Consider the following 16,735-nt stretch of genomic DNA (forward strand, 5'->3'; position numbering starts at 1 on the left):
ACGCATCACTTCACACAAGCACGCTTTCAGCAGACTGAGTTTCTTCAGTGACTCGTAATCAAAACACGGTTAGGGCGTGTTTGTTTAAGTTTTGCGTACCACATGACAACAGCAAAACTTAAACAAGAGTTTCAAAGAGCTCTGTTTCTCATTTTATTTATTTAAATACTATAAACACCCAATTTCGCTCACATGCATATTTAAAGGGGAGCAAGTCTTGGTTTGAAACAAAAGGGTGAAAGAGAGGATAGACAAGTTGTGGTGGTGACTTGATCTACAAGTTAGAGTGGCCAAGGCGGAGAAGGACACGGTGCCACGAAGTGTTGAGCACCCCTCTTAGGTTCCACACTGACTCCACATTTTCCGGCTGAACATTCGCCGCCGAATCCACCTGCCCCATTCCCCACAATTTTTTTATTTTTATTTTATATTAACGAAGTCAGATCAGAATCCACTTTAACACAGCAATTCACGGAGCAAGAAAAAGTTGAGGCTTTTACCGCTTTGGCGATGACCTCGGTACTCTGAGAAACATCAATCGTGGCTTCAAACAACACCCACGCCCATTTGTCGCTGGAGTTGTGTTCAGAGATGTAATGCTTTCCTTGTTCCTGTCTTCTACAAGCTTCCACCCAGCTTTTGCCTCCATCCATGGATATGTCCACTCGCTCTATCCCGCGCCCACCTCCTGAAACCGCATATCCTTTGATACTTACCTGCAAAGAAAAAAAAAACAAAACATATAACAAATTAGATTGAATTTGCTTCTGCTTTGGATTGAGTCATGAAATTCAGCTTGCTACTCCTCTCACCTTTCCAGGCTTCACCATTTGCACGTCCTCCAAGGAGCAGATTGCACTCTGTTCAACAGAAAACAATGTTTGATTTAGATTTCACTATCTGATCAAATTCGTAGGCAACTGTGCTTCCTACCAGTGGATTTTCGAAAAAATGATCAGTCGATTGAATAAAGAAAAACATGAAAACCAATATCAAATGAACTATGACCATGACAAGGACATTTGGAAAATCATAGGATTCCTGAGTCAAGTATTCTGTAAGAAAGAGGTCGTTAATCTTGTATTTATTTACCTGAACAGGGAAATCCATTTGCGGCCTCCTTGAGGACCAGTTGATATTATCCCAATTGACAGAAGGTGGGAACATTTTGTAATCTTTTTGCATGAAGAATCCCTAAAATCACATTGTGTGACCCAAGCCAGATCTGCCAACGTTAGCGCAGTTTCTGATGGCTGAAAAAAAAATAAAAAGAAAGGCAGGGTGGTAAAGCAGGAAACTTTTGTTGAGACCTGGCATTCTTCAGCGATTACATTGATGGAATCAAGCCATTTTACGGAACGAGCACCAATCACTCCGGGGACAACCACCCTTAACGGGAACCCGTGATCCCTATTCAGGGTCTTCGCAAAAAGAAAAGCATTTTTGAACAAACAAGCACATCTCTAAATATGATTTAAAACAAAAAACGAGAGAGGAAGCAAGAGAACCTCTCCATTCATCTCATAAGCGAGTAGAACATCGGCTTCAGGATTTGTGGCTTGACTTAGAGGGATTGACGCCTTGTAAGGGCCCCCATTCTCCTCCTAGAGGAATCAAAACGAGCACAGACTTGATTAACATGTCAAATAACACACAAAAGAAAAATGAGAGAAAACGATAGATAGTATACCTTACAGCGATCAACACTAACAAACTCAACATGTCTGCCTCCTAAATTGGTTGAAGCTGTGAGCTTTGGTATCCCCAAAAGCTCAAGAACATCGGCCAATTTGGCCCCGCCCCAGACAGCTATACCAATGAAAGGCACGGTCTTTGGTATGTACGTCAAGCCAAAATATTATACAGACAAATGTCTCGTTCTTGCCTATGGGTAGGAAAAACCACAAAAAAAAGAAAAGAGTAAAACAAACGAACCGTTTCCAATAGCAGAAACATCCCATCCGACACCTCTAACATTCCTCACTTTGCTCATGGCAGTCCTTCTGTTACCGGCACACTGCATTCCAACATCAACAACAAATACAAACATCTGGTGTTTGTGTATTGTGAAAAACCCAAAAAACTTTTTTTTTTTTTTTTATAATTAAAAAGGCCAATTACACGTGCAAATTAAAACACCTGTAGAGTAGCAGTAACATTGTACTTTGGCAGTGACCTGAAATTTTGATAAATTTTTAATGGTAGAAGACAGTTCTTTGAAGAAGAAGAAGAAGATACAGACATGTATACATAGTTAGGAGAAAGGAGAGCATAAACCACCTGATATCTTTCATAAACAGCTTTCTTGGGTTATGGATTAATCCGGTGAAGGTGACGGAGTAGCTGGTTTGGGAAACAAAATCCAGAATCAGGGAATGGAAAAAGGAAGCGATGAAGGAGTTATAGAGAGAGAGAGAGAGAGAGAAAAAAAATGAACCTTTCAAGGTCATCAACAATAGGAATGGGGCCATGGTTTCTCTTGTAGAAAAGCTCGACAGGAGTGACATAAGATGAGACTAAGGAGGAGCGAGGAGGCTCAGCATTGAAGGGCTCCTGTGTAACCAGAAAAATGGTCCTCAATTTTTAGAAAAAAAAAAACGAGGCAGAAGACAGATCGATAGGATAAAGAAGAAACAAGAGCAGCGGAAGTATTTAAGAAGAAAGAGCGCTTGCCTTGGCGTTGACCTTGAGAGAAGGGTGGCGAGCTGGTTCCTGCGAGTATTCCGATGGCCCTCGAATTCCAGGCATCTTCTTCTTTCTTCTTCTTTGATCTTGACGAATCCTCGAGATAAACCAAGTACTGAAATGACGCTTGGCTCTGCGTGCCTTGTGACGTGTCAAAAGGCCTTTAAAAGGTTGTTCATTCGGCCCAAGGACCCAAAAAAGGTCGGCCCATATGGCGATGTGCAACATTGGGGGTTTGAATTATCTGATGATAACAAAAAGTCATTTTGTCCGAAAGCAATGCAATTTGTGTTTGTGGGAGTAATGGTATCCAAAAGATGAATTTGTGAAACTTGCGGTCCAATAAATCAAGAGGGATATTAGATTTGTCCAATCATCAGGCCGAACACAGGGCTGTGTTACCTGAACCCAATTGGCAAGAGAGGCATGAATCCAATTATCTTCCACTTATCTCTCTCTCTTTTTTCTAAGATCCTTTGATCACTTTTGAATGTCCATTAATTAAAGACCCTCGCTGCTCCGGCAAACCAAACCCAGCTATACAGATTTTTATTATTCTCAACTCTCAAGTGTGTTGTGCTATATTTTATACTCTATTGCTTCAATCAGATTAGGGGGACATTTTACGGTCTAACTTGTAAAATTTTCATTATTAAAAAGGAAAAACAACCCAAACATATGATAGACGTATAACAAATAAAATATATTTATTAATAACAAGGATACTGGCTAGGAAAGAAAAACAAAAAAAACCGAATTATATAGCAAGGTAATTAATTAAAGAGGTACATAGATATGCTAGATGTGAATGTGAATTTGAATGGCGATGACCAAAATGGTGATAATAGCGAAGAAGAGAATGGCATGAACCAATATGGAGATGCCGCTTGTGGTCATGTTGCCGCACTCCAACACTCTCCTCCTCGCCGGCAGCTGAAAGAGAAGCCCCGGCGACAACACTACGAACAGCACCACCGCAACCGCCACCGGGCCCCAGTCAGCTCCTCCCATATCGGTTAGAGTTTCAAAAGGTTCGTTCGTCTTGTCGGGCGTCGAATAACTAATTAATTAATTAGAGAAACATTTATGCATGCACTTGGTGACGTGTGTGAGCATAGGTGTACTAATTAGTTGAAATCTATAAACTATTTAAGGATGACAGGAAAAGGGAAGAGACTTGATTGGTATCTTCCTTTCTTGTTAGATACATCTATACATCTATACACATACTTTATGTCAAGCAAGTTAAAGTATTGATACTTGATTGGGTTTCTTTGGTTTGGTTTCGATTCTTTTGCTTTCTCTTTATTATTTCATAAATTCCATGATTTGATTGGTGACCGAGTTCAAAGTTTTTCTTTTTCTTTTTCTTTTTTTTTTGGGGGGGGGGGGGTTTATGAATTGATCCAAATTAAGAAGGATGCGGAAATGCCTGAAAGACGAGACTCGTATATATGCTTATGTTCCAAAACAAGCAATACAATCAAAATATTCAATTCTTTTTTTTAGATAATACTCCCTCTGTTCAAAATTATTTGATGTTTAAGAGGTTTTTTTTGTTCAGAATTATTTGATTTTTTCATTTTTCAATGTAAAATTTAATGAATTTTTATTGTTTTGACTTTTTATATTCTGTAGATTATCTTTTTATTGGCTGAATGATATTTAAATAAATTATAAATAATATTTTTAGTGTAGAAAAAATAAAAATTAAATACATCCTTAATCTGTGTGCAATAATCTTAAACATCAACTAATTCTAAACAGATGAAGTATATTATAGAACATTAAAGATGAAGTTGGAGAGACAGTCCAGAGAATAGTTATTTCCTTCATCCTTCAGTCCAGAGAATAAGCTCTACCAAATTTACATGTTAACTAAATGTCCAGTATAATTTAGAATGTATTTTTTGATGTTGAGGAAAGAAAAAACAAAAACAAAAAATGGGGGCATAATTCTATGTTAACGTGGCTGCATTAACTTGAGCTCTACCAAATTTGCATTAGTCACATTATGAGTGGGTGCACGTGCCCCTCCTAATTGTGTAAGGTGGATTATATTATTCTTTCTCCTTTTTACGATCAATTCATCCAGAATACGTACCAATTTAATAACTGCATGGACAAATGGACTATAGTTTGTAATTATTAGGGAAAAATAAGTGCGTTTTACAACCTCTATTGTCATTAGGGCTCCCTTTTATATATTTAAGCTAGCAATTAAGTTATGAGTTATGCCTTAGATATATAGGTCAACAATCAGCTAAATCCTAATTAACGATCAACATCTTCATGATCTAAGCTAATAACAGTCGTCGTCGCTCTCTCACAATGGTCCATCTTAAACCTTTCACGAACCGAAGAGATATAAGAAGCGGCTCTAGCGTCAACGCACTCGTCCAAACCATTGATCCCTCTACCGATCAGCTTCTCTGCCATCTTGTTCAGCTTCTTCTCCATATCTTTACCGTTAGAGGCCACGGCTGCAAATCACATCATCACATCACTGGTTATATATATATATATATATATGTATACAACTAAAGAAATATAAAGCCTAATTACGTACATGGTTGAAGGAGGAAGCTAACTTTAGGAGGGAGAGGAGGAGTAGCGTAGTTATTGAAATCAGGTCGAAGAGCGTAGGAAGTTGTGGTTGAGGAAGTGTAATTAACATTATTATAAAGGTCTTGGGAAGGAGTTGGAGGCTTCACAGGTTTGCAAAAGGGCACAAGCTTAGCTATCACGAACCTTCTTGATCTCTTTGATATGTTCATCTCCATGATGATCACTTACATATACTTACTACTTATATTTGAATCCTTGTTGGTGGTACTAAATTCACACATATAGATATGCGTATGGTATGGATATATATATATATATATGGATAGGGTAGAGTTTGGTTATGTTATGGCAAAGGCATGCAAAAAAATAGATAGATAGATAGAGAGGTATCAAAGACGCGTGGTCCTTCCCCTTACAATAATATCACTCAGAAGCATCAATTCTTTGATGACCAACTTCCAACTTTCATTCTCAATACGATCGACACATCTAATTTTACTACTTACATTAAATATAGTTTCAACATTTTACGCATTATTTTAATTCTCCCGCGCTTTCTCTCTCACGACAAAGAGTCAAAACGAAAATATGACCAAATCTTCTAAAACAGCTGAATATGTATTAATACACACACACACATTCATTACTCAACAACAATGCCTATTCCTTTCTAGCCATTTAAGAAAACAATAAATACAATTGTGTTTTCTTATAGTAACATTCTTCAATGGAAAAAGAAGAAAGGCTCGGCATATATATATATATATATATATATCTTTTGAGAAGATTCTGATCATATATTCTGTTGTATATTTGCTTTTGGTCCAAAGGTATGTTGATGTTATCTCTTGATTACGATACTTTGTTATTGGGATTACCTACGTCGACATAACAATATTCCAGATGACATCACATATGGTCCCTGGTCCTTTATATGATAAGATTTCGTTCGTTAAGAAGTTGACGAAGAGTCCTTTATTATTAGCACACACATACATACAGATAAGAGTAAAACAAAATTGCATCCATTATTTGGAGTAAGTTGGGCCTTTTGGGCTGATAAAGAAATATATAAGAGCCCATAAAAGCTAATGGGCTGCTTTCTTAATCAAAGTAAACAAAAGCCGTCCGTAATCCCTAGCGACGAACGGAAGCAGTTGAATATTTGGGGGAAAATGGGTTTGACCAATTTCATTCTGACGGTGGCCGGCGTTGGCGCGGTGGTGCTCCTCTTGAAGGGCGACGTCAAGCAATCCGCCTCCGTTTTCAGGCGCAACGTCAAGCATATTCGCAACTGGATCGAGGAAGAAACCTCCGCCGCTTCCAAGTAAGCGCACTCTCTCTCTCTCTCTCTCTCTCGTCCATGAGGTTATGGGGTTCGATTTCAAATTATTCTCCTGTTTTGAAGTAATCGGAATTAAAAATATGGACATGTTTTACCGGCTGTGATAACGATCTTAGATCGCAAAACTGGCAAGATGGTTCTCTCAGGTTCGATTCAACAACGGCTCAATATGATTCTTCAATCCTACAAAGGGTTTGTGGTAATTTGAAGAAAAAACAGAGGAAGAAGATATATTTCAGTTATCTGAAAGCGAGAAGCTAGTTTTGTGACTGCGTTTGAATGATGAGTGACTTATACTGTTGCTTTCAGGGCAGAGACACCAAAGCCAAAGGAGATGATAGATTCAAAGGTTCCAAGGAAGGGCGTTTCTGAACCCAAGGACAAGGATTAGTGACAGTGTGTACATATATACGCGCAAATGAGAGGGGAGTGTTTTTGCTTTATATATACTAGTCTCCACCATTTCGATGCGTTTAAACTATGGAGAGGAAGAGCATCAATGTTTTCACACTGGTGTGCTTATTATATATGTGTCTGTGTTATATAATCATTGCTGAGCAATTTAGCATGGGTGGATTTTCAAAATCAACAAAATACAAAACAAGTAGTACATGATCACATGTAGGATTTGAGACGGGGTCTCATAAGAGACTGCGCTCCATCCACCAACACAGTGGTGCCTGTCATGAAGCATGAGCCGTCGCTGATCAAGTAAATCACTGTCGAGTAGAGATGTTTCTCCGGGTCAAGCCATTGCCCAAGCGGTGCAGCATCCTTGACCAGCTTCTCCGCTCGATCTCTACCCCCAACGGAAGCTATATATTCATCTCCAAGATGCAGCCCTCTAGAGATCATGTTGACCCGTATCTTGTGCTTCCCTAGACTCATGGCTGATGCCTGAAATACCCCCCATCTCAGATCATCTATTGATTGATTACTGTTGTCAACACACACACACACACACACACACACTCTCTCTCTCAAGTTTACTAGAAGACTGGGAAGTGTAAAGATACATACCCGAACCAGCTGGTGGATTCCAGCAGAGGCTGTAGCGTAGGCATCAGCTCCTGGGTAAAGCCCTCTCTCGCCGCTAGCGATTGTGGCCATAAAGACAATGGAGCCTCCAGATCCATGTTGTTTCATCCTGCTTGCGACGGCCTTCAAGAGGAACCATGGAGCCGTGAGGTTGATCTTTGTGATTCTCTTGAACTCATCTTCACAGACGTCGAGAATGTCCTGCATCTTCCCTGCAAGGAAAATGACGCACGCTCTGTTTCATCTTCCCCTCGCCCCAACAAAAAAAAAAAAAAAAGAGATCAGCAGACCTTGGTAGGTATAGCAGTTGAGAAAAGCATCGAAATTGCCGAAACAAGTCCAAGCCTTGTCAACAGCCACACGGAAAGCTTGCTCGTTATCAGCTTCCATGTCGATTCCAATGAGCTCCACAGGGAAGGCTCCCTCTATGGAAACTCGAATGCTCTCTACAATGCTCTTTAGAGAAGCCTCATTTCCCATCATAACCAACCTAACACCATCACAACAACAACAACTCACAGTCACAGGGAGAGATGAGTGAGAGATCTAATCTCTTTTTTTTTACTTAGTTGTGCTGTTGTTTAGTCGGTAAAAATAGACACAGCTTAATTAATTAAACAATTAAAAGTAAGGTCTCACCGGCAACCGTGTTTGGCAAGATGGAAAGCGATGTTTCGCGAAACCTCGTCGCCGTCGGATGTCATCAACACCTTCTTCGACGGATTTTCCATCTCCCAAATCCCCTCAAATTCAAATCACTTGAGCAGATCTCTGATTCACAAAATTCGCCCTTTTAGTGGCTTCTTTTTTTGGTGTAAGAAAGAAAGAGAAAAAAGAAGGACTCTGTCTCTGTCTGGTTGTCTATATCTGTCCGGCCGAACAACCGAAACTGTGTTCCCTTACTGATGATGCCGACGATACAAAGCTAATTGCCGATTCACGTTGTCAACGATTCCTCATTCCTGATGATGCTGCCCAGTGCCCACCCACCCAAAGATTTTTTAAAAATATTTGTTTTACAAGCCCAGCCCAAAACAAGAAGAGGCCCAGGTCCACCATCATCGTTGGATTCGATTCCCCTGAAAATCATATTCTCTCAGCTTTCCGGGGGCCAATTCCACCAGATGATGAGTTGTAGAAATCGTAAATGAAGAAAGGTCGTTTATATTCTGTTTTTTGTATATGAGTAAATAGTTAGTGCCTAAAATTGATTCATTCTGTTCTACGTGGACGACTACTGAAACTGTAATAATAAGAGTGTAAAAAAGGACTTTGTTTTGTCACAAAAATAATCATTATTTGTGACATGTCAATTTTCAAGTGGGTTGGAATGAAAATAAAAAAATCCGAAAAAGAAATGGGAAAAAAATGCTTTCCTTGTTCGACTTTGCCTCCTCCTTTTGCAACCACATGAGGATATGCTTTCGGTTCATCTTCCACTCTCCTTCTTTCTCTTATGGGTTATGTCGTCTGTTTCAGATTTGATAAAGATAACGATCCCCATATGTTCAAAACCCACCTCTAATCTTGAATATATCCCTTCTGATCATCAATCAAATTGACCCCCCAAATCAGCACCCCAAAAAAAAAGAAAAAAAGAAAAGCAAATCGACTTTTGTATAGAATGGAACAAACAATAACAGAATCTCGGTTGCTTTGGGCCTGGCCACGTCATTTGAAAAGAATCTTGGAGTGTCACGTGCGTGGCCACTTGCTGGATCCCAAGGGCATCAATCCACCAAAACGGGCCAATGGTTTGTGCCTGTGTGTGGCCTACCATTTTATCCTTCTCCTTCAACTTCCCTCTCTCTTTTCTTCTCTTTTCTTTTTCCCACATAGACACAGAAGACGAGTCTTTGTCTCATTTTCCTCAGAAATTGGAGCGCCTCTCCGCTACAACCATGGATGATGATGAATATGCCAAGCTCATCAGGAGAATGAATCCCCCCAGGTATTTCTTCTTTCGTTGTTTTTTGGGGAAGGGTTGGGGCTAAAATTTAGCGGTGAGGACCTGTTCTTCTTTTCCTCCATGCTCTATTCTTGTCAAGATTTCAGCTTTGTTGCTGAGTAGTGTAGAATTACTTTATTTTTATTTTTTTTTCACGGATCTTATTTGTCTCGTCTCATGGTAACAGGGTTGTAATTGACAACAACGCTAGCGAGGATGCCACTGTTATTCAGGTAGAAAAAAGAACAGAACAGATTCCCCTGTTTGTTTCTTACACGTTGGTTTGATTGTTTTGTTTTGTGGTGTTAAAGATTGATAGTGTGAACAAACATGGGACTCTCTTGGAAGTGGTGCAAGTGCTCACTGATATGAATCTTGTGATCAAGAAAGCTTACATCTCTTCTGATGGAGGCTGGTTCATGGACGTTTTCAAAGTCATCGACCATGATGGGAACAAGATCAGAGACACTCAAGTCCTTGACTATATCCAAAGGGTACTTCCAAATCTTGCTTCTCACTTTTTCTTTTTCTTTCTGTTGTTACATATTCTCTTTTTCTTGTGTTTAAAACGGAATAATTGCGCAGAGGATAGAGAGCAATGCTGGGTGGTTTATTCCACCGTCAAGAGGCTCAGTTGGTGTAATGCCCTCTGACGAATACACCACGATTGAGCTCGCTGGAACGGACAGACCTGGTCTGTTGTCTGAAGTATCTGCCGTTCTCACAGACCTTCACTGCAACGTTGTCAACGCTGAGATATGGACTCACAACACCAGAGCTGCAGCTGTCATTCATGTCACGGATAATTCAACTAATTCAGCCATCACAGACCCAGTTCGCCTTTCCACCATCAAAGAGCTGCTGTGCAATGTCGTCAGGACAAACAGCGGCTCAAGAACTGCGAAAACCGTCTTTTCTTGTTCTGATACGCACAGGGAGAGACGGCTGCATCAGATCATGTTTGATGATAGGGACTACGAGGGAGTCCAAAGAGCAAGGACGTCCGCGTCAAGGCCCAGTGTCACATTAATGAACATTGATGACAAGGACTATACTGTTGTGACTATGAGGTCCAAAGATAGACCAAAGCTTGTTTTTGACGTAGTCTGTACTTTGACTGATATGCAGTATGTGGTGTTCCATGGCATGGTCAGCACAGAACCACTTGAAGCTTATCAGGTTACTCAACCATTGTTTATTGGTTTTTCGCTGGTATAAACTCTTGGTCTCCTGGGAGCTTTTCTTACCATAACTATGACTTTACGCTGCAGGAATTTTACATCCGTCATGTAGATGGACTTCCCATAAATTCAGAAGCGGAGCAAGAACGTGTCATACAATGTCTTGAAGCAGCCATTGAGCGAAGAGCTTCCGAGGTAACCAATTAGGAAATCACACCAGAGAGTCTTGGCTCGAAATACAGAGTCCGTTCTGCATCAATTGATTCTCTTTTGCTTATATTCTCAAAGACGGATTGAAAAAACATAACTTTCAGGGTTTAGAGCTGGAATTATCAGCAGAAGACCGGGTTGGACTCCTCTCAGACATAACCAGAACGTTCCGAGAGAACAGCTTAACTATCGTTAGAGCAGAGATTTCAACGCGAGAGGGTATAGCTAAAGACGTATTCTACGTTACAGACGTGACAGGAAACGCTGTTGAATCAAAAACCGTGGAGTCAATAAGACAAGAGATAGGAGTAAGCAAGCTGAAGGTGAAGAACAAGGAGGAGTGCTCTGTTCTTGGTACAAGTAGGGCTTCGCAAGAAACAACAATGTGGTATCTGCTTAATAACATCTTCAGAGCCAAGACTCTTCGGAACTTCAAGCTTCACCTATCACACTCATAAGCTAACTGACTCAAAAGGTAGTATGTACGTACTTTTGTATAGATGAGAAGAGTGTAATTAGACAGAGTAGCGTAGGACATATATATATAAAGACTAAAATTGTTTAGATAAATATTGTTGGCAAGCACAGATATGACAGTTAATACCGTTGGGATTTTAAAAGATTAGTGAGCACTGAATACTGTAACTAGGAAAACAAAATGGAAAATCGAAAGACTAAGAGAGAAGAGGGAGAGAGAGACGGGATAATAGGTGAGCCTAAAACAAACGCACTCTTACCCTCTAATTACAAACTATAACCTAACCTGTCGTCATTACAGCTTTGAGTTGTTCCCTACTCTCTTCCACGTTTATCTCTTAAAAAAAAAAGAAAGCTTAACTAAAAATTAAAGAAAGAAAGAAAGAAAGCAGAGGAAAAGTAAGGAGGGATCAGAGCCAGAGAGCGCCGGCGTCTTTGAGGAGTGGAACGAGAGAGCCGTTGATGTGAGAAGCCATGACTCTGTCCATAGCCCCAACCAGTTTACCGCCGATGAAGACGACCGGAAGAGCCCCTGGAGAAGAGGCGCCGGAGCAGCCGAGGAGACGAATGAGGGCTCGCTGGATGTCGCCGCCGTAGGGATAGAGGTCGAGCTCGTGGACGGCGGGGCTGACGCCCATTCCACGGAAGAGGCCCTTCACGGCGTGGCACATGCAGCAAGTGCTCACGCTGAATATCACCACCGCGCTCTCCGCCACCAGAGACTCTATGCGAAGGAGGCCTGTGTCTGCCGCAAGCCCCACGCCGCCACCGAACCCTAAGTTGTTCATCTTGTACGATCCCCACGATTCCGTCTGGTATTGCATTTTTTTGACTCTTTTCTTTTAACTTTCCACAAATTGACAGAAACACAGGTAATACTAATAATAATAACTAAAGGAAAACGAGAAAGAGAGAAGAAAGAGTTTGGCTCCAAGTTTGGGGTGAGGAGAGACTGAGAGCCATGCATAGTACTATTTATAGAGAAGGCTACACCTCCAACTCTGTTTCTCCTCTCATTATTAATTATTGTTAATTACACACACATGCATGAATATATATATATATGTATATGTATATGTATATTGATATGTATATTTATGTAAGAATTTGTGTATAAATAACTTGATATTTACTATTTTATTCAGAAATATAATAAAAAATAAAAATAAACGATTACACCAAGAAAAATTCATAAAATCGGTAAAGTAATGGCTGTTTCTATATATCGAATAAATTTGAAAATAAAGAAATTTTAAGAAAAAAAAGAAGCTGGAGAATATGTCGAAACAGGCTTTTATCAGAAGGGAGTTGTTGGTAATAGACGGCTCTGTCTGTCCTTCTTGTCGGCTCACAGCCCCTCTCACCATTAATTTAGTTTCTCACCACTTATTTTTCTCTTTTTGCCTCTAAAATGTCTTCAGCCTAACTTACGAAAGAAACAAGTGTATATGAAACTACATTTTTTTTTTTTTTTGGAATAAAAATATGGAATTATGTATTACATATGGTCTTGAATCGAATGTATACATACGGAATTTGTTCTTTTATTCCATTTCACTTTATGTAAGAGATTATATACGATGATTAATCAAGTCTATATAATGTAATCATCATAATATAATGATTTCTTAAGGAGTTAGCTTGCTTTTTGCTTGATAAATCTCTTATACTTGATTTCTTCATTTATGTGGGATCACATATGTAATGTAACTTGTCGGTTCGCAAAAACAAATCAAAACAAAAATCTGAGATTTCTTCATTTTTGTTAATTGTTGAGTTGGTAATAAGTGATCAGCAATAACTTATATTAATTTGGCATGGTTTAGTTACAATAATAAATCAATGTTGAGGTTTGAAAATTTATACGGTATTTGAATTGAGAGTACTAAAATGTGCTATAGTCACTAACATATGAAAGCCTGAAAAAAAAAGATTAAAGTTTACGAGTTAATTGTCACATGCTTTTGGCTTCCACGCTTGTGTCCTTTATATATATACAAACTGACTTTATGTATCTCAGGTTTATTTGAGGTCCAAAATACATTAATCTTAAATAAATAAATTATATGCCCGAGGTGAGATGATACGCATACTGAATAGAGTAAGAGGAGTCCGTACAGTTATGCTCCCTCCAGATGAAAAAGAAAGTTACTTCTTTTGGTGTTTAAAAACTCACGTACTTCTTTTGTTTTAGAAAAAAAAAATATCTGCATAAATAATTATACAAGATAAAAATAATCTTGTTGAATTGTGTTTGTCGAATCGCTTATCTTTTAAATCTTGATTTTCCTTACTGAAGTCCTACGTGACACTTGTCATATAATGTTTTTATTTTGTTCTTTAACAGGTCCGATAACTCTCTGAGTTGCCGTATATTTGTACATGCTTTTGCTGAAGACTGAAGAGTATTATAGAAACCAGCGGCTGGCGATACCATGATAATTTCAAATGCTCAAACCTTGAAGGCTTGAACCATTATACTAAAAGGTTCAAAGCTTAGTGAAGGAGAGTTATCAAACTTTCGGCTTATATATTTAAATATTTTTTGTTGTATAAAATGAATTATTCTTGTGGAAATTATATTTTTATTCTTGTAAATTAAATAAAGTAGAAACATTTCAGCTTCCACGAGCCTGAACGTATTTACAAAACTATACATGGAATCAACCAAAAATCATACGGACGTGCTTGAGTAGGGAAATCTTACTATCCAACGGTGGAAAGAAAAATATTACATAGAATAGAAAAGATTTGATTGATCGGACGGGTAGGGTTAGATGGCAGGAAAGAAGAGCCGTCTGACTTATATTTAAATTTATATAAAAATTTAATGTAAAGGGGAATTAAATTAAAAAACAATTGAAAAGAAATACGAGCGTGATGCTATCTTCTCAGCTTTATCTGGTCTTTGCCATTTATATATACCTGTGTGTATGTCTCTCTATGCACAATATTAATGTCATGCTTTGTTAATATAATATCCCCATTTAATAATTATACAATTTCATATTCAGTTTGTTTATAAATTACCTCAAACGGTGAAACAAAGCCGATAGAGAGAGGAAAGGTGGGATTGAAACTAAACCCTAAAAGCAGCTTCAAAGTTACTTATTTTCGCCCCTCCTCAGTGTATGATCGATGGGGTCTGAGTCTGATTCCAACGAGGCAACCCAAAATATGTATCTGTGGGTTATATTATTTATTCATGCATACGTAATACACAAACACAACTGGCACAATTATATATATCATAGACATAAATTATAAAGGTACATATCTATAAATGTACAATTAGGGCCAAATGAAATAAAAAGGTAAATTATATTAAAAAAATCATAAAGGTACATATATATATAGTTATATACATATTCGTGTGTGGTGTAGGAGTACATGTATACGTACGTAGTGCTAATATACATATCGCGTATATGTATATTTAAGAGTTCAAAAGCGATAGTTAGTGACTGATTAACCTTCGAATCAGTATCTAATTAAGTGATTATGGAAAACGTACCACAGAAAAGTAAAAAGAACTGTGTCGTACTGTCACGGCGAAAAGGCGGTGAGGTTATTGTGGGAGTGCTCACGAATTCCCTTGATTTTTTGTTTACATATATAAAAAAGAGCCCTAAGCCCATGCAAACTAACAATCCCACTCTTCTCAATTTTACTAAGCATCACTAATTAATACTATATAATTACCACTAACTCTCTTATAACTATTTCACCAAAAAGATAAAGTTTTGCATCGAAATATACGTCGGTTTTATCTGGATGCTGGTGCATGGCCTATACCTTTTTGTCGACCACAGGTATTTTATTTATCGTGTTTATCTGTTCATGCATTGTGTCTATTCCTTTATCCCTAACCACGTAAACTAGCGAACATAACAGTTGTAATCAGTGATATGGATTACTCCAAGCATCGATGTATTTTATACAACTGGGAGAGATAGAAAAAAAGGTAGATGCACAATGCACATGCACTGATGCACATGCACTGATGCACATGAACCTTAAATTTTTTTTTTCTAAAGAAGAAGAGTAGACGCACAGATGAATTATCATAGGAATTAAAAAAATAAAACTACTCAATAAAAAATAAAAAAAGCCATAAGTTTAAAAATAAATAAATAGGAGAGAGAAAGAGAGGGAAAAGGGGATTGACCATTGGGAGGAAGAGAGGGGCAGTAAATAAATGAAAGTAGGAAAAAGGAAAACAAACAATAACAATAGATGAAGGGAGGAAACAGAGTTTTGTGCCCCACGCGAGCCGCCTTCCTTCTCTTTCTTTTTTTTTGTTTGTGAGTCTTCTTTTCCGCTTAAACAGGGTTTAATTTAGACCAAACCTATATTAATGAGGGAACACGGAAGTGTATATGCATGTAGTTTACTTTCTCTGTAATTGCTTTCGATTTTTATTTATCCACACAAAATATATTGGAATAATCGTCGACTACTGATTGTATATACTCGCCATTTTGTTTTTTGTTTTTCTTTTTTTTTGGTAAGCAACAACATATTCGTATTGTAAATGTGATTTTTTTTTTTGGTAAACGTTCCACGCGTTGCTTGTGTATTCTATCCATTTTTTTTTACCGGGGTGATATCATATTGTAGTTACAAAGAGAGGGCTAAAGGGTAAATCTTGATTAGTGCAGCAACTTTAATAAAAGAAGAGAAGCAATTAACTCGAATATTATTAAAGAACAAAAAAAAAAAAGGGGGGAGAGAGAGAGAGTGAGAAGGAGAAGAAGGGAGTAACCGACAAGACGGCTTTATTTGATCAGCCTTTGCTCCTTTGATTGCCTCATCTCGCTGCTGACGTTATCCTAACGTTGACCGTCTACGCAGTTGTCCTCTCTCTCTCCCCTCTCGGTTTGTAGTCCCTTTTTTTTTTTTATATCAATGCTTATATCATCATCTGAGTTCATATTTGTCTTTGCAAGTTAGGGATAATAAAAAATAAAACAAATTCAAAAAACTTCATTGCTAGCACGTTTATTTGCCAGTCTCAAATAGTCGTCTATACCCTCTTGGCTCTTTGGTACTTCAATTTTTAAACAAACTCGAGGAGGGATATATTGTAGTCCCATATATTTTGTTTTGTATTGGCAATTGCAGTACTAGTATACAAATAATATATTAGATGCTGTATAGGCTTCGTCAAATAAATTTAATATTCGTCAGAAACAACAACACAGATAATTACGTTACTACAACAACAACAAACAAAAAAAAAGAGAGAGAGAGAGAGAAAAGATGTTGTTGTTAAAGTAAAGG

At 38.3% G+C, this 16,735-nt stretch overlaps 6 protein-coding genes across 7 annotated transcripts; 1 reads left to right on the forward strand and 5 right to left on the reverse strand.

Annotated features, from left to right (window-relative positions):
* Positions 1–52: 52 nt before the first annotated feature.
* On the reverse strand, positions 53–2,818 carry LOC18024187 (sulfite oxidase). Its single transcript, XM_006408493.2, has 12 exons — positions 2,674–2,818; positions 2,438–2,553; positions 2,281–2,343; positions 2,140–2,176; positions 1,936–2,017; positions 1,691–1,809; positions 1,509–1,604; positions 1,311–1,421; positions 1,093–1,194; positions 813–860; positions 501–716; positions 53–391 (listed from the first exon to the last, which is right to left on the reverse strand). The coding sequence occupies exons 1-12, from the start codon at positions 2,746–2,748 to the stop codon at positions 275–277; spliced, it is 1,182 nt and encodes a 393-aa protein (XP_006408556.2). The 5' UTR covers positions 2,749–2,818; the 3' UTR covers positions 53–274.
* A 600-nt stretch (positions 2,819–3,418) lies between these two features.
* LOC18024188 lies at positions 3,419–3,788 on the reverse strand. The gene has a single exon (XM_006408494.2). It carries the CDS (start codon positions 3,694–3,696, stop codon positions 3,484–3,486), a length of 213 nt encoding a protein of 70 aa, XP_006408557.1. The 5' UTR covers positions 3,697–3,788; the 3' UTR covers positions 3,419–3,483.
* A 1,171-nt stretch (positions 3,789–4,959) lies between these two features.
* LOC18024189 lies at positions 4,960–5,468 on the reverse strand. Its single transcript, XM_006408495.1, has 2 exons — positions 5,255–5,468; positions 4,960–5,168 (listed from the first exon to the last, which is right to left on the reverse strand). The coding sequence occupies exons 1-2, from the start codon at positions 5,466–5,468 to the stop codon at positions 4,960–4,962; spliced, it is 423 nt and encodes a 140-aa protein (XP_006408558.1).
* A 1,631-nt stretch (positions 5,469–7,099) lies between these two features.
* Positions 7,100–8,616, reverse strand: LOC18024605 (carbonyl reductase [NADPH] 2). Its single transcript, XM_006408496.2, has 4 exons — positions 8,276–8,616; positions 7,927–8,126; positions 7,619–7,848; positions 7,100–7,495 (listed from the first exon to the last, which is right to left on the reverse strand). The coding sequence occupies exons 1-4, from the start codon at positions 8,365–8,367 to the stop codon at positions 7,214–7,216; spliced, it is 804 nt and encodes a 267-aa protein (XP_006408559.1). The 5' UTR covers positions 8,368–8,616; the 3' UTR covers positions 7,100–7,213.
* An 812-nt stretch (positions 8,617–9,428) lies between these two features.
* On the forward strand, positions 9,429–11,580 carry LOC18024191 (ACT domain-containing protein ACR6). Of its 2 annotated transcripts, none has more exons than XM_006408498.2 (6): positions 9,429–9,587; positions 9,772–9,817; positions 9,896–10,078; positions 10,170–10,763; positions 10,856–10,960; positions 11,080–11,580. In XM_006408498.2, exons 1-6 carry the CDS (start codon positions 9,538–9,540, stop codon positions 11,431–11,433), a joined length of 1,332 nt encoding a protein of 443 aa, XP_006408561.1. In that variant the 5' UTR covers positions 9,429–9,537; the 3' UTR covers positions 11,434–11,580. The 2 variants fall into 2 exon arrangements, with proteins under 2 accessions (XP_006408561.1, XP_024015669.1); XM_024159901.1 differs by having other exon boundaries at positions 11,087–11,580.
* LOC18024606 (glutaredoxin-C7) lies at positions 11,573–12,375 on the reverse strand. Its single transcript, XM_006408499.2, has one exon. It carries the CDS (start codon positions 12,274–12,276, stop codon positions 11,863–11,865), a length of 414 nt encoding a protein of 137 aa, XP_006408562.1. The 5' UTR covers positions 12,277–12,375; the 3' UTR covers positions 11,573–11,862.
* Positions 12,376–16,735: the final 4,360 nt, after the last annotated feature.

Source organism: Eutrema salsugineum, unplaced genomic scaffold, assembly GCF_000478725.1.
Source record: "Eutrema salsugineum unplaced genomic scaffold, Eutsalg1_0 scaffold_13, whole genome shotgun sequence".
In the NCBI taxonomy this organism is placed as follows: domain Eukaryota; kingdom Viridiplantae; phylum Streptophyta; class Magnoliopsida; order Brassicales; family Brassicaceae; genus Eutrema; species Eutrema salsugineum.